The sequence below is a fragment of the Manduca sexta genome, chromosome 16 (genome assembly GCF_014839805.1).
Source record: "Manduca sexta isolate Smith_Timp_Sample1 chromosome 16, JHU_Msex_v1.0, whole genome shotgun sequence".
NCBI classification, from domain to species: domain Eukaryota; kingdom Metazoa; phylum Arthropoda; class Insecta; order Lepidoptera; family Sphingidae; genus Manduca; species Manduca sexta.
Window position 1 is genome coordinate 9226973 of NC_051130.1, and position 25908 is coordinate 9252880.

The 25908-nt window shown below is 34.2% G+C and overlaps 1 protein-coding gene across 4 annotated transcripts in view; it reads left to right on the forward strand.

Moving 5' to 3' along the window:
- LOC115448874 (sodium channel protein 60E) overlaps nt 1–25908 on the forward strand; it is a 134669-nt gene that overhangs the window by 85927 nt on the left and 22834 nt on the right. For all 4 annotated transcript variants that reach the window (XM_037439050.1, XM_037439049.1, XM_037439051.1 and 1 more), the window contains exons 3-7: nt 3422–3642; nt 6381–6573; nt 6933–7152; nt 12808–12942; nt 14172–14389. In XM_037439050.1, coding sequence (XP_037294947.1) covers nt 3422–3642; nt 6381–6573; nt 6933–7152; nt 12808–12942; nt 14172–14389 — 987 coding nt within the window. The remainder of the gene's footprint in view (nt 1–3421; nt 3643–6380; nt 6574–6932; nt 7153–12807; nt 12943–14171; nt 14390–25908) is intronic.

Sequence of the window (25908 nt, forward strand, 5' to 3'; positions counted from 1 at the left end):
CTTGAATGCGGTCTGTAAATCGTTATAATGATAATTAATTCTAAATAAATTCTACATAAAAGGAAGCCGGCAGGAATCGAGTTATATGGACCCTTTACTACTGTTATACCAGTATGGTTTTTCTCGGTCTAGCGTCTTCGCGGCGCTTTACTGATTTTTTTTTTTATTCTGATTAGTAGTTTTGGTGATATAAATGCTTCGTATTTATAATAGTATTCTTTAGCTTGCATCATAATTAATCGTTCATACGCTAATATTGTTACAGTAAGACGGGGACAGATGATATAGTGGTCTAATTGTAATGAAATTTATTAGCGAACGTCTAGCCAAACCCAACTTACCCAACTAATCTTGTTTGATTCTAACTTAATCTCAGTTAATTTAGATTCAACTTAGCTTTTACAACGTTACACGAGGAAGCTGTAACTTTAGTATTAATTCACTTAGACGAAGAAGATGCGAAAATGTATTAATTATTATAATTATTAATCTACCTAAATTACAAATGCTGGTAAAGAAGCAGATGATCCAGCCAATATTAAGAGACCTAAAGAAAAGAAGATACAATTCAGATAAAATAATAAAAAAATACAGCATTATTTTTGGTTGGTGAACGTAGCTTCAAACTCAGAACCGGAAATGGAGAACGTATATTTTAAATATATTCAAATATGGAACTTTATTTCTTGCATAACTTTAAACATCGGCCGTGCATTTAGGCAATCTGAGCGCTTCGAGAGCGGTATCCAGTGTCGTCTAATTCAATCACGAGTCCACTATACCCCAACCACTAGTATAACTAATTCAATTATGTCGCTCCTGCCGGTAGACTGAAATATCAAATAGAGGCTTTTATATCGCTCTGGTATTATTCGCTCTTTGCTGTGGTAATTAAGTCTATTTTTATTATGTTCGTGCTATAATTTCTTGCGCTTTGAGAAAGTATTGTTTTGTGCATGTCTGTCTTTCTCATTTGGTAGTCAACGTGTACCTGTACTAAGGAAACACCGTTAGATCATGAAAAACCAGCATAAAATCTGAGAGCGGTATCGTTTGTTATTGCGTTTCGAAATCAATGAGTTTGTATAACATGTTCACATACACCACGTTTTGTCCACGAAGGGGTAAGCAGAAATGGAACGAAAGCAGAATTTTCGCTAAGTGTGTTCCGTCTCATGATGTAATAGTGGGCGAGCCTATCGCTATATCAGGCACAAATACCAGTCTTCGGCAGAGAGTAAAAACCCCAAATATCAGTACCCAACCCGGGATTCGAACCCGGGCTTTCAGAGCAGTGGTCGTACTGCGCTTGTAATATAACTACGCCACCGCCACCGAAGCAGCATAACATGTTCAGTGAGTATTAAGTAAGGTTTTAAAAAGAAAGTCCTTTTCACAATACATGTTCATTCTCTTAAAGTGTGCAGTGCACTCACATTTGCTTTGTGACTGTCCATGCCCGTAATTGTGATGACTTACTGAGTGATCTAGCTATCTTTCTATAGAATGTAGCTTCTATCTTCCTCACAATGTTCTTACATGCGTGTAACAACAATCCTAGACAAACATCAAAGTTCGCTAGTGTTCTCTCTATAAATACGTCAGATGTTTGAATGTTAAGCAAATAGTCATGCAATGTAATCATTAAACTACTGTTTCGACCCACAGTGGTGAATTGATTTCCTACATAGGTATTTAATTAGAGGTTAGTAAAGTTTTGATTCGAAATCGGAGAAATAATGGACATTTTAATTATTTTTCATATGTGCACGGCAAAATTACCTGCACCTGATGGTAAGTGGAGTGGGGTCCAATAAAATGTCGACTGACGAGAGATGATTACCCCTCGGCACTCGACACAATTATGCCGGCCTGTTGGAATCGGATATACACAGTCTAATCCCGGAACGAACACTTACGTGGGCAACTATGGCGGGTTTTAACATCTTGTGTACGGTGGTCGCTATCCGAGCGAATATAAAATGTATCCTACCACCAGCATTCAATTTTTTTTCAGTGAACCAAGATAGGTATAGATGTTATAATACATAATATTCATTGATGGAATTCATTGGAATGCTACTAATTTTCTCATATGTGAAATATTGTCAAGATGGATACAACCAAGTCGTGGTATGCAAGTCCATACAACGAATTCTGGGACTTTAATTGTAGTGGATATTGGGGATATCGGGAAAGAGGTAGGTAGGCTGTTAATACTGAATATTTTTTTGGTTTGGACGAATTACCCATAATTGGAATTGAATTAGGTTTATCCATCTATTTATAAAGCATATTTGTTAATCACATTCCTCTAAGTATTAATTACTTAGTGATACTAAGTAATTAATACTTAGTATCACTAAGTAATTATATTAGTACACCCAAGTGACTGCAGATGTTTCTAATCTATGTTATTGGAACAACAAAATCTGTTAACCGGTGTTGATTGCTACATGCTACGTCATGATTAGAACGTAATTGGTACATGAAGCTATTACGTTCACAGCCACAACGTACCCAACATATTGCTGTTTTACTAATAAACCTTATAGTTATAGTAATGCTTACACACTTGATTATAATTGTCGGTATAATGGTTTTGCTTTCTTGTACTAGCGGTTGAAATTAGAATCTAAATTGAATGGAAACTGAATAAGAATCTCATATCGAACATTAAGTTTTTTAGGAAAGAAAAAAAGAAAATATTTATTTGTAACACGCAAGATTAAAAAATAATAATAATATAAATAAGTGTTTTCTTTACACTTATATCAATTTGCAAAAACAAAAATTTTTCAAAAAAAAAATTCACAAAAACGAACCCAACTTGGCATTATGCCAAGTTGGGCCAGCTCTGATCTTCCGCTGGGTTTTATGTGATAGGCGCCAAAAGAATAAAATCATCATCAATCAATCATCAGTTTGCTAATATGATTTGTCAAGTACTGAGTCCTAAGGGTGGTTTGACTTCAAGCATAAGGTCGTTTGTAAAAAAAACTCATAACATGCTTGGAAAAGTGTTGTGCTCCAACAGTTGGAACACAATTTTTTTATTGGTTGTTAGATCCCGTTTAGATGACACGTATTAGACGCGCGTTTACAACTACATTTATTTTGATCGGGGTGTATTAACGCGTATACATAACATACGTGTAGTGGTTAACGCGCGTCCAATGGTTGTCGTCTGAACTGGGCCTTAATTTTTTTTTATTTACGTTGATTGAAGAAAAGTTATAATAAATGTATTATATTATAATCTGTTACATGTTAGATCTAGATACGTATTTCCTTTAGGATATAATGTTATCCAGACCCTTCAACAGCAAAATATATAAGAAACTAAAATAAATTTGAAGTTGTTAAGGCGAATGTATCACAAATAAAAAATCAACATTTATTTCTATTTCCTTGTTCCCAGGTACATATTTCTCGCGATCTACACGGCGGAGATGATAATAAAATGCATAGCTAAGGGTTTCATACTGAACAAATACACCTACTTGCGGAACCCTTGGAACTGGCTTGACTTCGTTGTGATCACGTCAGGGTACGCCACGATCGGCATGGAGGTCGGCAATCTCGCCGGCCTGAGAACATTCAGGGTCCTGAGGGCGTTGAAAACTGTTTCTATTATGCCTGGTGAGTTGATATTTTTACCTAGTTGATATGTTATTAAATTATATTAAATGTTCGTGGCATTAAGTCCGCCTAAATACCATGTTTACGAAGTGTAAATAAAAAATAATATTTAGCAGTAAGCATTATCACGTAATAGCTTTTGCTCACGGCTCCGCCCGCGCGATCAGGTTTTCGCAGAATAAAAATCTCCCTTTTTATTTTGAGATAAAAAGGTAGCGTATAGTATTCAGAAGTAATGTAGCTTCCTATTAATAAAATTAAAGCAGCATTCGAAAAAAAAACATTTAAAAAGTATTTTTTTTTTCTATTTGTCCTTTAAGTATAATATTATAAGTATTATTTTGACCTAAACGTGGGCGCTTCGGTGGACGGCTAAAGAAGTATTTTTAAAACCCGCGGTTCGGTCTATCTGTGTACCTAAATATTTCTGAATCTGTATGACTGTATGTGGCATTATAGCTCGCAACATACACACACACAGATATACACTTCAAACTTATGACACCCCTATTTTTCCGTCAGGGATTAAAAATATATCACCTTTATTCCTGAAAGTTCTTTAATACGAGCGGAGCCACGAACAAAAACAAGTTAAATAAAGGTGTTGCAATATCTTGACACTAATAATCAACATGATATAACGAAGCATTCATTAGTGTTGCCAACCGTAGCTTTTTAACGACACGCTACTACGGAGATACTGTGTTGCAAGATAGGCGGTTCATTAGTCCGTAAAACTGGTAAATTTTTAACATATTCCAGTTTACTATGCTCCACGTTTTCTATTACGCGTTTTCATATTTTTAAATACGAAATTACAATTCAGACTTTATTCAGTCAAGTTAAACTACAGTTTAAATGGGGCAGAAATATTTTTGCATTTTACAATGCCATCTTGCTTCGAGAATATCAAATGTATCTATTACTCTGTTATTTTTCCTTGCAACGTAGAATTGTCTGAAACGAGTTATTACATAGAATCTTGGCGGAAAAATATTTCAAGTGAAATTTTATTATTTGACGAACTCAGAGAAGGAATTTCATTTTCAAATGCAGTATATTCACATTGAATTACTTTTTACTTCGAACGACGCTGACAATGCATTGCCATTAAGGCAAAATAATATTTGTACTCGATAAATTTAATTTGAAGCCAGGTAAAGCAGTAAAGGTTGTTTAAAATTCAAATGTCTGAATTGTACAAATAGAACTATGTTTCACAATAATTCGAAGCAACTAAAAAGTTAAGACGCAGCGCCACACAGATGACATTTGCTCAGAAAAACAAGGCTTAAAATTGAATTTACTTCGAGATAAAGATATAATTCTTTGTAAAACATTAGTAGGCAAGAAGATATTAAACAAAATTTGTGAATTGAAATAATGAATGTAAGAAAATAATAAATAATCATGAGTTATATTTTTCTGTCGTCTTGGTCAAATCGGGTACCTACGTCACATAAAAACGTCAAGATGAAATCGTTAACCGCAAACGAAATTCAGAAGGCGTCCCAGAATTCCGGAGTACAATCTGCCCTTCCAAACGACCGGTCCCACATTGTAATGTGGCCTTAATTGCGTTTAAATTACGGACGGTTTTAGCTTGTCACTCTATGAAAAGGTATTTACTTGTTAATTACTGAATCCTTTTTATGCTGTGGCATTTAATGTGCGTAATTTGCTTTCGAAATTATCTTCTAAGACTTTAAATCAATGTTTCAACACAGAAGTACGCAAATTAATTTTAGAAGTTTTATTAATTAAGATAATTATTTCTATGACATTTTACATAATAGAATTTCGTAGCCAACTTCTTTATGGAAACCTCTCGATTTCATGTAGGTCATTTTAAATCTGTTGTATAGGCACATAATATTATCACAAGGAATCCTAGACAGTTTAATTACTGGGCACTGTGTCACTTAGGAACCAATTTTGCAGGCTGCTGAACATAGTGCATAGGCAGTACTCTGAAATGTATAGTTCTTGATAATTCATTGCTGTTCATAGTTAAGCGTTACCCAGTATTTACTTCTTTGATCCACGCGAAAATGTGTCTGTTGGTCTCGCTATTATTCGCGTCGTAACAAAGTAACGGAGCGGTACGATATTAACATAAAGAAAGTCCATAGGCCGGAGAAAAAGATGCCATATTTTACCCCAGTTAGATGCACGATTCCCGGCGAATATTCATTCTGCGATTACGTTCACACGGGCAAAGCCGTGAGTAAATCTAGTAAATAATAAAGGTGAGTGAGTATGAACTCTGCATCTGCAAATTTCCAATATTTGCAGACACATTGAACCCATTTCCTTTGAGCTCAAATCGAAGAAAGCTTGCGATAGAATTCAAATATGTTCATTCAAAAGATATTTGCATTCTGAAACGTCGTCCGTCAGTAAGATTGATCATGTTTGAAAAGCAAACTGTTAATCAAAGCAAAAAATGTACGAATCATTTCATCAGAAAAGTCAAACTTCAAGTCCATTTGGCGTTTTTTGCCGGGAATTAAAGGGAAATTATTTATTTGTTCACTTTGCTCATAAAAACAAAATCAAACGCCTGTTTTCGAAATTCAAAAACTTTAATTTTTTTTTTTTTTATTTTAAAGTTCTCTCTTTTAGTAAAGAGATTGGTTATTGCGCTTTCAACCTTCATGAAATTCATCTTTTTAGCGCAGTAAGGAGTTTGGTTATTGCATCAGCCTTAATGTAAGTAATACAATCTCTTGTTCCAGGTTTGAAAACCATTATAAACGCGTTGCTCCATTCCTTCAAGCAGCTGGCTGAGGTCATGACCCTAACTATCTTCTGTCTGATGGTGTTCGCGTTGTTTGCGCTGCAAGTTTACATGGGAGAGTTGAGGAATAAGTGTGTGAAGAACCTGGTTATACCGACAGGGGAAAATTTTACGGATGAAGTTTGGGCGGCGTAAGTATTTTGTATGGAAATAAAAATCGTGAGCACCATTTTACCTTGCCTTGTCTTTACTGTAAGAGGGGTTAATGCAACACTTTTTGGGACATCTTACAGAGTGGGCTTGGCTTAGTTTGTACGATCTATCGTCTGCGATCAACGGGGGATCCGATCAGGCCAAATTATGTTGAAAAATTTTGCTTTTTAACAAAACCCTTAACAAACAGTTAGAACAGTATGCGAAACCTCACTTCCAAAATGTAGACAAATCTTGTAAATAATGCCATTTGTACATATATTATTTATTTATTTTCTTTTTTAACAGGCCTTCGCGAGAAATTGTGTTAAAAATAAACAAAAAAAATTTCTTCCAGATGGATAAAAGACTCGTCAAACTGGATGCTAGATGAGGAAGAAGTGCCTATACTCTGTGGTAATCTCACGGGAGCGAGACACTGTCCGCCGCAGTTCACGTGCCTTTGCGTCGGCCCCAACCCCAATCACGGGTACACCAACTTCGACAACTTTCTGTGGTCCATGCTCACCACGTTTCAACTTATCACGCTGGATTATTGGGAGAACGTGTATAATATGGTAAGTTGACACACAGATGCATCCATTTCCCGCCATGTATATTCCATCCCATGATGTGATAGGGGGCGAGTCTGTCGCTATATCGTGTACAAATGACAAGCTAGAGTAGAAAAATCTAATATTACTTTGATTGACCTGGGGATCGAATCCGAAACAGTAGTCGTGCCAATATACCTACGCCAACGAGCTAGTAAGTTCTTTAAGTTTATTACGGCATTTAATTATAATTTTAATATATCGTATAAAAATATTAACAGTAATCACTCATAGATAATCCACAACATAAACCTAGAAGCATAAAATATTTGAAACAAAGTTTTATATAAAACAGAGAGCACAAAAAAGGTTTTTTTTATCGTCTACGTGGGTGGGTCGCGATATATTTAGCGTCCATACTTCTTATATTATATTTATTTTGCAACCAATACACATTATTACCGTATTGCTAGCAATATAAAGATTAGATAAAAGTAAGAGGCATAACATCGACTGACATTCTAGTTGTAAATCTATTTAAAACTTATATTAACACTCAGAACAATGACAAGCACATAATACCATAGACTATCAATAAATTATTTTACAATTACGCAAAACCCATAAAATAAACAGCCAATACAAATCAACATCTATTTAATTTAAAGTGCGTGTTTAGGAATAAGTTAAACGTTGGCGAGGCTGATGATTCTGACAGAATTTTATTAGAAGGGTCCTAGTGAAATGAACTTTCAGTTGGTGTATACGTGATGTGAGAGACGTTTACCGCTTTCCCTTTAATTAATTCTCGCAAGGGGCCTTCCCTACAGTTCTTATATAATTGTGGAATGCTAAATTTCCATTTAAATAAGGGATAATATTATAATACACGGTTATATGTTAAAAAATATGTAAAAAAGTTAAACCATTTAGGAAAATTCAAATTTCTTTTCGAAGTAAAATCCGGACCAGATATTTCTGTAGCTAAGTACTTCATCTAGTTAAAAATTTACCCCAGTCAAAAATATCTATATATTTATATATTATAATATTGTTTTTAAGAACCAGCAAACAGTCCTTACCTACAAACTAATATTATATCTACTGATTTTATTTAATTTCCTTTGTAACTTAAACTTTCTCTTAATTCTCAAAGGGCGGTATATTCTTAATTAAAAAGTTTTGATATACGCAAAAACAACGCGATTTTATTAAAAACACAGGTGTAATTTGTAAATTGATATTTTTATACTTCGCTCCCAACATTTTGCACAAAATAAGATTCATTCTTATTTTACACACTCAATCAATCAATCTTTTTATAAATCCGCGTCTATTCAGAGCCTTTGAGGTTGTCAGCAGTTGCCCTTTCATTCTATATTTGTAAAACATTCTTTGACCTTATTGACGTGGAATATCGTCACATGTTACATGCAAAATTAAAATGAGGCACAAAGAAGATGTAATTACATTAGGTAGATACGACTTTATTTAACAGCATAATAATCTATACATTCCCCTTTTTTGTCTGTCTGTTTGTTATCGAATTCCTCAAAATCTACTAAACGGATTTATGTGAAATTTGGTATGTAGATAATTTAAGACCCTGGGAAGGTTATAGGCTACTGTATATCCCGGGAAAATATAAAGCGAGACTTTTATCCCGGAAAACTTTACGCGAGCCAAGCCGCGGGCAAAACCTAGTAAATTAACTAACTAACTATAAAATTCTTATGTAAGCTGTAGATACCTTCAAAAGATAAGTATTCGCCGTTATATATTTTATAATAGCTTTGTATAAAAATGTTTTGTATGTGTTGTCTAATGGTATCTCTAAAAAAAAATAATTAAAAATCATATTTCATATTTGCAACACATCTAGGTACAATCACAACAAATCTAAAATTTGCTATAAAATATACTATCAAGACTGTTATTAAGTATATCAATGCTGTAATTGATCTTAACTTTTATAAATCCTTTTTTTAACAACATCCAACCTCTACTCTGTAACACGGGGCCCGCACCGGCCATTGTGTTTCGTGTAAGCCTCTCGCATTATAATTAAGGGCACAATTAAAAGCAAGTGGCACGTCGCGGTAAAATGTAATGAATCCGACCCTCGCCACCAATGGTTTAAAGGAGTTTAGTATAAATGCGTTGACTGACGTAGGTTAGGTTAGGTTAGGTTAGGTAATGTGACTTTTGGGTATTTTATTTTAGAAGATTAAATGTTCAGGAGTGTGGTTATATAGTTGTAGTAACAACGGATTTTCTATAATATAGATGCAAGTATAAATATTTTAAGTATTTATTTATATGGGAAAGATAATATTATGACTCTTATAGACTAACTAGCTTTTGCCCGCGGCTCTGCCCGTGTTATAAAGTTTTTCAGGCTAAAGTTTTCCGTTATAAAAGTAGTAGTTTCCCGGGAGCCTATGTTCTTCCCAGGGTCTCAAACTGTCTCCATACCAAATTTCATCTTAATACGTTGGGAAGTTTTTGAGTTTAACACGTTCCGGCAGACAGATGTTAGCGGGGGACTTTGTTTTATAATATATTTTTTAGAACTTTTTAAGTGAAACAATCCCGTCATACATCATTGTTGCATAACTTTAACCGTTTACGCAGCGCAGGCAACGGAAGCTCTCAAAACTCATAATTTTCCCCGTTTTTGCAACATGTTTCATTACTGCTCCTATCCTATTGGTCATAGCGTGATGATATATAACTTTGAGCATTCCACAAACAAAGGACTATTCAACACAAAAATATTTTTTCAGTTCGAGTCGGTAGTTCCTGAGATTAGCCATTATTACTCCGCTCCTATTGAATATAGCGTGATGATGTATAGCCTATAGCACTCCACGAACAAAGGGCTATCCAACGCAAAAAGAATTTTTCAGTTTGGACCGATAGTTTCTGAGATTAGCCATTACTGCCCCGCTTCTATTGGGTATAGCGTGATGATATATAGCCTATAGCACTCCACGAACAAAGAGCTATCCAACGCAAAAAGATTTTTTCAGTTTGGACCGGCAGTTCCTGAGATTAGCCATTACTGCTCCGCTCCTATTGGGTATAGCGTGATGATATATAGCCTATAGCACTCCACGAACAAAGAGCTATCCAACGCAAAAAGATTTTTTTAGTTTGGACCGGTAGTTCCTGAGATTAGCCATTACTGCTCCGCTCCTATTGGGTATAGCGTGATGATATATAGCCTATAGCACTCCACAAACAAAGAGCTATCCAACGCAAAAAGAATTTTTCAGTTTGGACCGGCAGTTCCTGAGATTAGCCATTACTGCTCCGCTCCTATTGGGTATAGCGTGATGATATATAGCCTATAGTACTCCACGAATAAAGGGCTATCCAACGCAAAAAGAATTTTTCAGTTTGGACCGGTAGTTCCTGAGATTAGCTATTACTGCCCCGCTCCTATTGGGTATCCACTGTATCAAAACATACTTAAGAATTGCAATATTTTTTGTCTAAATATTATGTGACTGTCCAAAATACTCTTCAAACAGGTTCATAAAATTTGACAGAATTTTTATTTAAAGTTAAAGATTTTCAGGTTCGTTTGACTTATAATCAATACCAAAATCTACATCAACATTCCTCGAATTAACAAAGTTGCAATATACAACCCGAAATACCGTCAGCTTCGGAACTGCGTTAAGGCAAATAAAGCGCGGGACGTTCCATTAGATTAGATGGGGCAGAAATCTGCAATCGGGCCTCTGTTACGTCAAACCATGGCTATGCTATCGGCACAAAATCGAATTACTTTTTAACTTTACTTCCTAAAGAGGAGGAGGTTCTCAATGGGTATATATGTATTTTTTTTACTAGGAAGTAATAAAATTGAAACTTAACTTGCCAGAAATGTGAAATCACTAATTCTTAAGTTATAATTCAATAATAAGGATAATAATTAAGATACTACCATCGTTTTAGAAAGTGTTATCACTGAAAAAACTCATGAAACTTGCATCTTTCAAAATTAAAAAAAGTGTGTGCATACAGAAGTGAAACATTTGAAAAATAGCCTACGAGAGATTGAGATGGATATAGAGTATCGGGAATATTAGAATCAATGTAAGGTTTATTATTTTTGCACAATACTAAATTAATTGGTGTGATTAAAATATTCACATAAATAAAAATTGTCAAATAATACAACACGCTTGCTTTATAATACGCAGGCGCAACACATACTAACAAAATAATAAAAAGATGCAAAAAGGTTGAACGCTGTTCCTTTTTCAAATATCTTGACGAATTTTCATCGAGTTTGAAATCACAACGATTCTAAAGGAGTTTTACTTCAACAATGAACAATTATATACTTCGTAAAATTGAGTCGCCCTCCTTCGAAATAACAATTACAGCTGTGCAAATCGCTCAGAAATCCAATACTCTGACCGCATGATTATTGTTCAATTATACGGAGTCTGAGTGTTCAACGTTACTATTCAAATGGATGTCGGCCAAATGTAATAACTCTCTTCACCCGATAATTTGATCTTGTCTGCATTTGCATTTCTGTTAGAGCGGGATTTTCGTCACTCAGAATTGATGTTGAAGGCGTAACATTACAAGGAATCTTCATTGCCATGTCAAATAGAATTACTTGGATATTTCACATGGTACACTAGTTATAAGGTCAATGATATTTAATGCCTTTAGAGGTCGAATTTACATAATTCTTTTTTTTATGTTCAGGCTGGAGGGATTCGGTTATAGTTACGAATTTTAGTACAAAATTCGTAATATTCCGATAGTATATTATACAGGATACAGGATATATATGATTTTATAACATAACTAACATTCTGCAATATAGTAACTTTCTTAGTTTCATAGCTATTTAATAGCCTCACGAGCAAAAAATAGAAAACCTGCTTTCGAGGCGCCACTTTTGTTTTTGCGTATTAAAGTTAACGTTGTCAGTACATTAAATTAATTCCATATTTTACCGCAATATGGCGAGGTGTCTTGGTCAAGCTATAGAATAGATATGACAGAATACTTGATAACTATAATGATATCCAAAAACAAATAAAACAAATCGTTCTTAAAATCTGATGGCAAATAAAATATTCTTCTAAAACTTACATTATACTATAAAAATATTTCTCACCCGATAAACTTTCCACGACGCTCGAGGTGTTTCTTTTTTATTTACCAAAGCACTTCGAATATTTTCAAGGAACTGGCTTCTAGCTATTACCTAGGGTTAAGCGAGGAGACTATATTATGGTGGGTGTATTTTAAAAACTTTTACAATAAAGCAAAATGATAAGAGTTTGTATAGTTTAACTTCTTAAATGCAGAACCCTCGACTGTGGAGGTAACTTGTTGTTGTTGTTTTAAGTTTTCTTTACCGATAATTTTCACTAACTAAGCATTAAAACATTTGTATAAAATATTAATCGCTTTCTCAATAAAATGACTAATCTGTAGCAGTCGAATAAAAAGAATTTGATCCGAAATTTTACCATTTAACATCACAAATATTGGGGGCAGATTTCCGCTAGTACAAACACAAACATTCAATATTAATGAATATGTTTGTAGAAGCTAAGGTTAAGTCAATTTTCTTTCCTATATTCATCTTTTCCTCACACTAAATTAAATTCTTGATTGTCACTTTCCCTTTGGTTGCAGGTGCTATCATCTTGTGGTCCTATGTCGGTATCTTTCTTCACTGTGGTGGTGTTCTTCGGCTCCTTCTACCTGATCAACCTGATGCTGGCTGTGGTGGCGCTCAGCTACGAGGAAGAGTCGCAGATCACGCAGGAGGTAAATGTAAATGATTTTAAATAGAGCCATACCTTAAGAATTACTGTGGATTAGTATTTTTTGCTTTATCTACTCGGTGTAGGCTTCTTATTGTTTAACATGATGAAGATGTAAGAATGTTATTAACAAGCAGGGGAACAACTTTATTGTTATATTGACTATAATTAAATTTATTTGTAAAAAAATAAATTACACGTACAGTGCAGACCAAAATCATTACGCCTAACGATTAAAATCTCAACGTACGTCCAACGTTTTAATGGCTTTTACATGTAAAAAAAAGCAGCGCAATGTAAACTTAACTCTTTCCATGTTTATTTAAGGTTTATATGAATACATCTTTCAACTCCTTAGACCATATGCCTAAGCTTAGTCTAACTTTCCACTTCGGTTGGTATCTTAATCCGGCAGATAACTGGATTATCCGTGTGATTTGACCCGCGCTGGTCGGGTGCAAAGAGCCGGAGTACAATTAAACGCATACCATAAGTGATTGCATACCGGTCATCCGTGAAGATATTGCAATATTAGGAATTTGTACTTAATACTATAGTGCTTTGCTATGGAGGGAAGTGGACAATTAATATTTCCAACTCATCCCTATCTTTCTATTTGATTAATTTCGTTGCGGGATACAGACAAATCAGTGTTCTCTGAGAGTCGCCGAGCTTCACTGCTCGGTGTAATAAAATGCGAGCAACTGCTGGTGCTGGCTTTTAGGAGTTGTAGTGGTGGGAATTAGGGGGGGGGGGGTCAAGTCTCATATATTGCTTATATCTTGGTTCCGTCACTTTAACATTCACGTCGTTTATTAGAAGTCTTAAAATATGTCTTTGAATGGAAAAAAAATTATGCCGAATTATTGAAAGCCATTAGGAATCAAAGGTTTCGCTGAATCATGGAGCTATAACATCAGGCGTAAAGCATCTTTAAGGTATGGTAAGGAAAAAATAAGTAATATCATCACGTAAAACAAATTGTCTGATGTTATTTTAAACACTAAGAAGTCTTGTATTTAAATCAAAATGAAATGTAACTTTTTTAAGACACTGTACCTTCTTATACCTTCAAACTGATTTTGAAAAAAGCGGCAATAAAGGTTTTTTGCCTATTCTCTGGTGGAAACCGTTCCAAACTGGTAGTACAGTAAAATATTTATTAAGTCTAAATAAAGATTAACATGTTATGAAATCCATAAATTATTTAATCGCATTTATTTTCTTTACTAGGAAAGAAAAAAAGACCTTAACGAGCACCGTGACGATTCAACCTTCAGCTTTGACCCCACTTCGCTGGCTGTGCGCACGCTCGCCAAAGACTCTAAGAAGCGGATCGACGCTCGCAAGGGTCTTCTCTTAGCCTCATACTCTAGGAAGCGAACCAGGAGACGCAAACGGGGACGCAGTGCTATTCATCATGTTGCGGCCGTGGCTGCTGTTGCGGAACGGTATGTTGTAACTTTTAGTAGTTCCCTAATGTTCTTTTCCTCTCTCAGCGACTGCCCTGAGCTGTGGTCCCTCTCCACTAAGGGGTACCCTCAGTGTAATCGTTTAAAATCAAAGGTCAATGTGGTAGGCCTTAAATCGTTCATTCGAAAGACCGATTTAGCTAAATGAGCTAATTCGCGTCAGGTTATCAATCGTGAAGTCAAACAAAAGAAGATGAAATTACATAGTAGTCTACACACTCACTAAAGCACGTACTATATATTCTAATGCCTAATATCACCATCTTATAGAAAATCATTTGCCATTACAGATTTCCCGTTTGAATTTTGTATGAGATCAATCAGTGAGATTGCCGGAGGTCAAGCATTTTCCTTCCCCTTGGAAAACCTGAGTCCTCTCCCTATAAAATTATTGGTCTGCCCACTTAATATAATTTGTCTTATTTAATATTTCTATTTATAACTAGCGGACCCGACAGACTTCGTCCTGTCAAAAAGATTTGTAATATGACAGTTTTTTGTTTCTATCTATTTTATTGTCGGGGCAAAAATTCTCCTGAACAGAACCTTCACCCTAGTGATAGGGCGTTGTGAATAAAAAATAATTATTAAATAAAACAGATATAAGCATTTAAAAGTAAGTAATCGCTTTATTGGTAATCATCATAATTATTAACAAAAATCAGTTTTATTTTCATTGTAGTGTTTTATGATATACAATATTTTTTGTTTGATTCCCTGGCGCATAGACAAATAAATCTGATGGTTTTCCAACACGGGAACAGGCAACATACAATTGACCATGGGAGAAACATTGGTTTTCCAGATTAATACCACAAACACTTAATGATTACCCTTGGGACTTGTTTATGGTCATAGCAAAAGCAAGCCGCACTGGAAACTGTAGTCTTTTAAATTCAAATGGCACATCAGTCGGAATCATTGGGATGCGCGGTATGAGAACATCTTCTCCTTGATATTATCCAATTATAATATGATCTTATAATTAATAATCCACATGCAATAATTAGTGATCATAGATAATTAAACACTCTGCACAAAACACGATATACGAATTTGTTTCGTGTTGTTGACAAAAGCAAACTCAGTAGAGTACGTAACAGAAAATCCAAGAAAAACAACACTTCAAATCGACAACGATATTTTTTTTTTAAATTTGATATGACTTGAAGTCATGGACTTTTGGTAACGGTTGTGTTTGTCTGATGTAATGACGGGAAAACATGCATTTTAAAGTAAAACAAAAGAAATAATATCGCGAAGCCAACCAAATAACTAATGATGTATTAAATTTTATGAGTGTTCAATTTAGTCGGGTCCGCGATATCACTTTTGTTGAGTTTCAGAACGCGACATTACATTATTATATTCTGTGCTCCAACGCACACTGCTTTGATGTTAGGAACACACCTACATTGTTTAGACAACAGTGAACTTTACACAATAGCAATAAAACTCAAATTGAGTCTACGTATTAGTTAGAAAACGTTTGTATGGGATAAAGAAAAGGACTGTTTTTAGGGTATTTCCGGCAATTATTTGATATTTTCTCGCCGTAAAAACCATCCTTGAGCTTCGACGAATATTTAAAAAAAAGAATTGGCCAAATTGGTCCAGGCGTTCTTGAGTTATGCGCTTACCAACACATTTAGCGATTCATTTTTATATTATAGATATTATTATCATGCAGATACAAACGACATATTTTATTATAAATGTGAGTACATTTACAAATTAGATAAGTCCCCTCGTTCAAAATCCAATAGAACGTTTTTCTTTTTATCGAACTTACGCTTGGTAGTCGCGAATAAAGAAGCTTAATTGGGTGGCATCAAAATATGAAAATTTTCTGTATATTAAATTATATTTTACGAACATCGAAGAGGATTTTCTTATAATTATATTCTTTTGGTTGACTGCCTCGGTTGCGTAGTAGTAATTGGACACGGTATTAGTGTGACTACCGTACTGAGGTCCTGAGTTCCAATCCCGGGCCGGGTCAAAATAATTAGATTGGGTTTTCCATCTTAAAAATTACTCTCATAGCTCAGAGTCTGGAAGTAGGCGGTGTGGTACTGCCGTGTCTTGGAAAACACTAAAGCCATTGGTACGCCTGATCTCTATTCGGTAATGTCGAAACATAGTCTCACCGGATTATGCCAGAAGAGGAACAGAGAGTGCACCTGTGTATTGCGCACACGCTTGTGCACTATATCTCCTGCGTTCGTGGCTGATCTCCGTTAAGATTTGCAACCGTAGCCGAAATTCAGTTTGGAAGGAATCAATCGTTATTTTGGCCATTGCATAATGAAAATGGCAGCTTGCACTAGCTTTGACTTGTAGCTGTACCTACACGAGTCTCCTGCCAATCCACTTCTGACTAAATCTTTCCAGATAAACATTACACAATTCATACATTCAACATCGTTTTTTTGATAAATTCTAGTTTCTTCTTCAATTATTATGGTTATATAAAAAGATTCTTTATTTGTTTGACTATTATATTAAAATTTAAGTGAAATGTTTTAAACTATGAATGCTTATATTTATATGTAAATGTGAAAGCAACTGATGCATCAACTTTTATACAAGAAGCCTTTGAGTCAATAAATTCCCAGGAGCACTCACGTGAGATAACATTTCGTGGGACTCGCTTTGCAACAGTAGGGCGTCTAGAGAATCGCCTCGAAAAGCTCGATTACAATCTTATGTCGTGTTATATTTATCGTTACATTTGAAAATCTATACTCATATTATAAAGCTGCAGAGTTTGTTTGTTTGAACGCGCTAATATTAGGAAACCAATTTTGAAAAAAATCTCTATCTAGAAGCTACAACACCCTTGAGTGCTATATGCCACTTTTTAATATTTACCCACAATTTTTTTTTCACGGAGAAGTTAGTATTTGATAAAATCGGGAGGAGGTATAACTTTGTTACAGTTTTAAAGTTATACTTATTGTTTACATATGAACAAAAAATAAATAGAATGCTCATAGTGAACGTTAAGCTATTTTATAAAATCAATCTAAAAAAATAGAACGTTTGTCGCCTTAAGCCAAATTATACTATTTCACATTGCTATTGTTCCTTAAAATACACAAAGTAATGCTACCTATGTAAAAGACTAGAAGCGAGAACCTCCACCTTTTTGAAATCGGTTAGACTATTCACAACAAATTGAATAGCTTGTCAGCTAGGTTATCAAAATGGCGTCTGTTGCGGTGTCAGCTCGGACGTAAAAGATAAAAACAATGGCTTCCTACGGAATTGTGACATTCATTTCAGGGCTTTATCCTTTGAGCCCTTTCTGAGTTATTTGGTTAATAATTTGAGTTTCAGTAGCCAATATTAGAATTACGGGTATTATGTAGGATTTGTGAATGAGATGTTGTCTATAGTAATTTAGAATCTGTTTATTTTTTTCGGTGCGATGACGAATAATTATAATGTATATGAATATTTGAACGCAAAGACATTCGAACTTAATTATGGCTATACGTAGAAATATAAATTTAGATTTATTGCAATTATTTCTTAATAGACTAGGGAATTTATTATATTACTGGCCGTATAGAAATATAAAGCCAGGTTAATTGCAATTGTTTTATAAAAGACCAACGAAATTGTTACTGGCATTATGACAAATAAAACAGAGCCATTTACTAAGGCGTTTTGTAATTGTTATCAGCCTAGATTATTCGAAAAAACATTAATTTCGAAATATATGAAACCGACTTCTCATGACTTGTGATGAGGGGATTTAACTCCTTTGGATATGAGTTTTCACACAGCTATGCTCCGTCCTTAGATAAATAACGTCTATGAATAAGGACGAAAGTGTATAAATAAATATTTATGTAGGTTGCATATTATAAAGTTAAAGAAAAATATAAATCCCAAACAATCGCGAACAGAGTAGTTTGAGTTTAATTCGGTATTCGCAACACGCTTTTGTTACCCAGGAAAAGGACGCGAAGATTTACAAATGGGATGATTATTCAAAAACCCACGCGGCATATCAATACATCTTCCAATAAAGTGGCGATGAAATCGTGTGTGAACATTTGATATTGGAAGCATTTACCACCACTTATTTCTTGAATACCTAAAAGCCCTATTAATAGTAGAATGGGCTCGTTACCAGCAGTGGGTTTATATAAATGATGTAATAACACTCGGCTCGTATAATTATTATTTTCTTAGTCAGTAAGGAAATTGTCGCTGTCAACGTTGATTTTGACAAGGAAGCATTAAATTGTTACTGTGCTGTGGTTTCATGCGAAATAAATTGTCATAGAGAATTAAGGCACAGGTGTTCGCATGGATTTCTTTAGACGCGTCATAGTATGTGTACACGCATATAGGTATATTTATGGATATAGATTTTAAGTATTTATTTATTTATAAAAAAATAACAGCCCTTAATACTAGACTGACAAAATCTGATGACATATTTTTAGGCCAATAAAGGATTACCATTTTGTTTACACGTTTAAATACCAGGCAGTCAAAAATGAGATAGTATTTCTAGAAGAGCGTTTGTGTGTAAAATACTATGTTTTTTTATTGAACTTCTGATTTTATATATCCCTTTAAGCGTACAATATGACATCAATTGAACGTCGTTATATTTTATTATAAATTCACTTACATTGACAGTTAAACTAAACATGTTAGCTACTTAAATTATGATTTTACTAAACCCGTATTCTACATATAAATTATCATAAATAGCAATGGACTGTTACCGGTTCGAACTATTGACATCTGCGGCCGGTATTTGTCATATATCACCACAGGGTATGTGTCAAACCGTCACTCGTGAAGTGGAGTGAATGTGCGCGCTGTTTGTTATTGCGTTTCGATATAAACGGATCACGCCGATTCATATCTCGCCCGGTTCTATATTCGAAATAGAATTCCATTTTTAAAAATGATTGAAATAGTCTATGCCTATAGCTTTGAGGTGAAGTATATTGCGTTTAGTCGATTGTTTTTAAATAAACATTGGCGCCAAAGTGGCATTGAGTGCGTAAAATTTTATATGCTACACTTCTAATTACAAAAAACTTATTATTACTTTTTTATTAATCAAAACTAATAAAGGTTAATGTCTTAACTGCGCAAACTGCTAGATATTGTTGGTCTCTAGTCCGTATTAAAACTACACTTACTATAAAACTAGACTATCAAACCTCAATATGTGCTATAAAGATGTAATCTCCGCATAGTTAATACAAAGTATTTTAACCTTTGCGTGGTGGAGTCTAGTTAAACAAGTACGCAACGCAGAATGGTTGTTGTAATGAATATATAGCTCACATAATTACAAAGTTGTATTGGTATCCGCAACGTAGAAAATAAGAAATTACGACTTAGGTATTGTATATGGTGTATTATAAATTTAATGAAAGGATACTAAGTAGGTATTAAATTATAGGAAATTGTAGTCTACCAATAAAAATCGTAATAAAAAATAATTTGTACCTTCATTGAACCGAAACTTAATCCCAGTGTTGAATTATGTAATAACATATTTCAAACATACAAGAAAAAAATTTCACTAAATAAAATTAATTCACAAACTGAAAAAGAAATGCTCTTCTAGCGAAACAAAATGAAAAAGCAATTAAAACTACAGAAAGGTCGAGAAAACGACAAATGCATAACAAATGAATGCAGTCAGTGAAAAGGCGGGTTAGTACGGCTTTACCAGGATCTCTAGATAAGCCCAAGATTAGATTACAAAAACGGCCCCGTGGTTCGCAGTCGCCATAAAAAATAGTTTACTTTAACGATATCAAGCGTGAAATGAAGTGAAATTACTCCTGTTTGGAGAATTAATCAGGAAAGAGCGAAAGGTTTGCTTTTATTACAGAAGTTCTTGTTTTAGTTGACTTGGGTGAAGTATGTAGGTATGACAATTTGTATGGAAATATGGTTCCAAGATGTTGTGGTGAAGTTTATAATTATTATCATCGTTTGTGCTGAAGAGCGACTTCACTAATTTATTTTTAGCATTTTTGGTTAAGGTTATGTGCTTATTACTTTATATGATATTTTTACGAATGTTTACTTTTAGTTTTTCCATATATTTTCCTTTACATGAGATTTTATTTTTTTCTAATCAATTTAAGGTTATATCAGGACAAACCTTTTTATCTGTTTTAAGGTATTAAAATAATAGATTTAACCCAAAAAATAACTCATTTATACAAACAAAACCATCCAGATGTAAGTTTCAAACTGCTGCAATCTGAACTAACACCGGATGGGGAACAAAATAAGCCGTCCTTACAACAAACTAACTTAACAACTAGTTTACTTATTCCAAAGTATGAAGTGCGCTTTTCACTTGCAAACTGGTTGGTCTTCTTGCCATAAAAATACGTGCTCATGAACACGGTAAGAGTTATTAGATCGTTTTTAAAGTTGTTTTATAGAATTGGCGTTTTATGTTATTAGGTCTAGGTATCTAGTCTCTCATGACGATAATATTTTTATTTTACCAAGGTCAGTTTGAAATTGGGTTCTTAATCAAACCACATACTTCTCATTAGAGGAAAGTTTTATTTAAAAAAAAGTGTTATTTTTCACACTTTACTCGAACTATATATGAAAAATAAAAAAAGTGTACCAATACAAATATCAAATTAAAGTATTTTAATTTTACACGCTCTAATGCCGCTATTACTACTCTTAAGAAAATTTGTCACAATAGCAACATCACACTTTTAGTCAGAAATACACTCTCGCACATTCCACATTCGCACTAAACTACAAAATTAACAGAAAAGTAAAACATATTTAGTAATATTTGGCGAAAATATTTTTTATTCATAGGTAGGAAATGTTTGGCATGATGATACCAGAGGTAAAGACGATTATGTGCTATCATTTATAAACACAATGTGAAAAAGACCCTGTATAATTTCGACCGACCGAATATGACATGAATAATTATTAATGTTTGCATAAATATAAAATTTTAAAGTCTTACGCCCTTATTCATAGACGTTATTTATCTAAGGACAGAGCATTGCTGTGATAACAAGTCTGTTTCTCACTGATGACGGCATGGCAGCCTTCGCAGTGCGTAGACATAGGACCGTTGTGATTGGCTAATATTGAGATACAACTTGAATCTAGTTGGCTGTCAGATAAACGAAGTTGAACAAACAGCAAGCTGTCAGATAAACAAAGCTGAAAAACAGACTTGTTATCACAGCAATGCTCCGTCCTTAGATAAATAACGTCCATGAATAAGGTGGTTAAAATAGCCCAAATTATATTGTGATATTGTTGCCGATTAAATTATTGTCATCCGTAATAACTTACGCTTTTGCACTAATTACCCTAATGGGTTTTTATAAACCAAAATATCAGTCAATGGAGTCAAGAATCAACTCTTTATACATAATTTTCATAAACCCTCAAACAAATTGAAAACTTTTAAAATGCGGAATCATCTTCCCATATTACAAATTAATAACACGAAAACGACAAGTCATTATTAACCTAGTGAAGGGTCTGTTTGTGACGTCATTTTTTTTTTATTGTCACCATTCAGGAGCTGTTTGTTTTGACAATCTTGTTTATTCAGTCACGGTAACCGATGATTGGACGATTCGTTCTATAAAAACAGTATAATAGAGGTTTAGTATCACTAAGATTGTGGTAAGAGAGATTGATAGGTATTAGTTATATTGGCTTGCTATCATGTTTTGGGTATACGTGTGATGGTGATCTATATTTTTTTTTTATTGTTTACTAAGTATAGCTGTTGGCTTTAAGTATATCGTTCTTATTCTTATTATTTTATAATGTGAAACTGTGAAAGTGTTTAGGTGCTTGTATGTTTTTTAGAAGTAAACGCATAAACTGAACGGATTTGAACAAGTCTTGGCACATGGATAGGCCATTTTCTGGATTAATACATAGGTTACTTTGCTTCCATGGAAAATAATGGAAATTTTAGTCTCCTTTTTTAAAATAGATGGCGTTATAGTCGTACTGTGTTTTAGGGACTTTTTTAGCGCACAGGGCTTTCCACGCGGGCGAAGCCGCGAGCAAGACCTAATATTGTAATATGATTTCTTAATTTATTTGAACTGTAGAATCCGATTTCTATATACTTCTCTATTATTATTTTCTTTTACTTAAAACCGCTGTTCTGGTTGATGGAGTTTCGTTTTCATGATCAATATGACCACATTAAACAAATACAATTGCTTCCCTATTCATACTTCTTACTTATTAAATGAGCTGTATTTCTTTATAATAGTCACTATAGTAAGTATTCTGATCGATGGTTGCTAAGAAACCTTCGTGTTACAATCTCTCGGGATTAATAAAAGGGAGCCATTGATATTCTTACGACGTCGCCAAACGGCATAAAGCCTTGCTTATCTTGTATATTACGCGGAAGGAGGTGCGGTGGAAAATATATTTTGAAAATTGAAATAATCTACAACATTTATATTGCTTTATACAAGATAAATTTGTTTATTTTAGGTTATTTTACAATCATGAAATGTTTTTGGAGCCATGAACGTTATGCAAAATTTGGATTTGGTTAAATTTCATGCTACCGCCAATTTGAAAGTTATTTAGTTTTTTGGGATTTAATATGTAGATTGTTTGTATTTTCTTTTTTTTAATCTATTTTAAAATTTTGGGGTTTTTATCTATAGCGGACATGACAACCTCATCGTAACTTGACAGTGCCCTTGAAGTCCACTGAAGATAGGCCTTCCATAAAGATTTCCGACCAACCAGTCAAAGGCGGCCTCCACCCACAGGATAGAGCTTCATAATTCAAAGACCACGCGACATCTTTTAGACAACTGAATAATCATTCTGAATCTTTATAGATGCCTATGATACATATCTTCAACATGAAAACAAGTACAGTAGAAACCGGTTATAGCGACATCGCTTTTACATCATCACCAACAGCCGTTTTCACTAAACAATCCCAGTTACAATCTACGATCTCATTCCGAATAACTGATCAAAATAAGTCATTTGTAAGCATGTCAAAAAAAACTGATAGGTCCTTTTTCACAAAAAAGATCGTTTATTAACAACGGCGATAAACTGAGAAATACATGCATAGAAAAGTGTATCTTTATAACGACTATCAGATATAGCGTCCAAATTAGTTACCTAATATTGTTTTAACCGGTTCTCACTATATAAGTATCATCAGTATTCTGAATCTTGCTTTCGAAGTGGAAACGTTGACCTAGTTAATAGTGCACTGGCGTCTTTAATAACGATATGCGATCGACGCGAACGATCCATTGTAGAATGGGCACATACCACGATTTCAGCATGTCATATGTAAGAATCGAATGTGGTTGTAATAATTACAATAAGCACGTTTTTAAAGAACCTAAAACTAAGCTGGAATGTCGTCGAAACGTAGTAGTTCATCTAAAATTGATTTACTTAGTAGAGTGTGTATAATGAACGAGCAGGATTCTTGTCTGGTTGACTATTACAATGTCCTATGTTATTTCATATTTGTTTTGCAAAAATGACATTTAAAACTTTTGTATTGGTGAAAATTATAAAAGACAATAACTCATGATTCCGCATTTATTTATCTTTCTCATTTATTGGAAATTTTTACGAAAGAGAAGACAGGCAGTCATTTCTGTAAAATTTTGATTTATTAAAATTTCCCTGTAGATAGAAAGAACATTTCATCACACATCAGCAATGCGTCTAAAGACACGTTGAGTACATGCATATTTGATTACACACTCCGATGGACGGACGGTAATTCGTCAATAAGGCTCTTAACGCGATCCTTCCATTAATCGATCGGGGCTCCACCTTTAGAACTAGAGTAGATTTATACGAAAATAGGCAGAACATACAATATATTAACATTCGGTATTGCTATACATAATATTGTATAAAATTGACTCGTATTAAGTACTAACTGATGCGCGCCGCTTTGCCTGAGTTAAAAACCCTTCCTGCTATAAAAGTCCCATCACTTTTAACCATCCATAGCGCCATCTGTATGACACAAGCGCCATTTATTTAAAATAGGTTAAAAAATCATTATTTCTTACGAAAACAAGCGTGAATACAAAAATATTAAAAACATAAACTATTTGTTATGTAATACATTCATTTGTGTGTTCCATCGTCTATAGGGCATGCAAAATGTATCCAAATCTCTGTCCAAATGTATCCAAATGTACTGAACTCAGTTACTTTTTGATTTACTTCTGACAAAAACGAAAATATTTTCACAAACTTAGGCATTTATAAGACAGAAGTATTGGCGTAAAAGGGATTTTCTCCAGGGAGCAACTGGCAGAAGCGAGAGAACCCTGTAAGTCCGAGGCTTTTTCTATATATTGGTTTAAATATAAAGTAAAAGTATCTCCTGTGTCTCAATTCCTTTAAACAATAGAAATAATATATTTTAATAACTCGGTCAAGCAATCAACCTGGATTAAATCAGTATTATTATTACCTATATTAACTTGAAAAAATGCATTCGCTAAGAAAGAAGTTCAGAATATATTTTTTATTTTATTTCTACATTTAATTTATTTATAATTTATTAATATATATCGTATTATTCATATTATGTATTATTGTATTTGTATAGCGCAACAAGTTTCTTTGATGCACCTACCTTGTTCATCTCTGCACCACCATAAACTTTACTGGAAACGAATGTCTACGGCGTTAAATCCGCCTATGCACAATAAATTATTGTATACGAAGGTAAATAAAATAAATAAAGGTCAACTTTTTCACCCCATGTCATGATAATAACCCATATTTGTTGCACACAAATATACGGAGAGTGGATATCCGATAACAGCAATTTCGTTTATTATGCAAAACGGATTACGTTCGGGTGATATTGAACGAAAATCAGTAATAGCCTTTCCTCATAATAGCTTGGCAGTTGGGCCGATATTTCACTGATGGTTACTTTAAATAATTATTAATTCTTGATCTAATGACAGCGTATATGGGCCATGGAGTCTTGATTTCGACTTGGTTTTGTCTAACGGTATTTATTTTGGATCCTTGAGCAGTGGTTCCCAACCTTTCAATACTGTTACACCTGTGATCTTTGTGGAAAACTAATTTAACCCGCCTTCAAAAGGAATTTCGAAGGTGTGTGAAGTGTACCAATCCGCACTGGTTAGCGTGATGGACTTAAAGCCTAATCCCTCTCAGTAGTAGAGGAGGCCCGTGCCCAACAGTGGGACAGTATATAATACAGGGCTGATATTATATTATTTCAGAATGTTATCATAACAAACAATACAAGCAAATACAAACATCTTTATTAATCACAACTCAACAGCGTTACAATTGTAACGTCTACTCTTTATTTGTTTATTTTACGATCCTATAATTAGGTTCTTTGTTACCCCGAGAAATAGCTGATTACCACCGCGGGGGTAATTGCCCCGGCTTAGGAACCCAGGTCCTAGAGTAAAATTGAACAA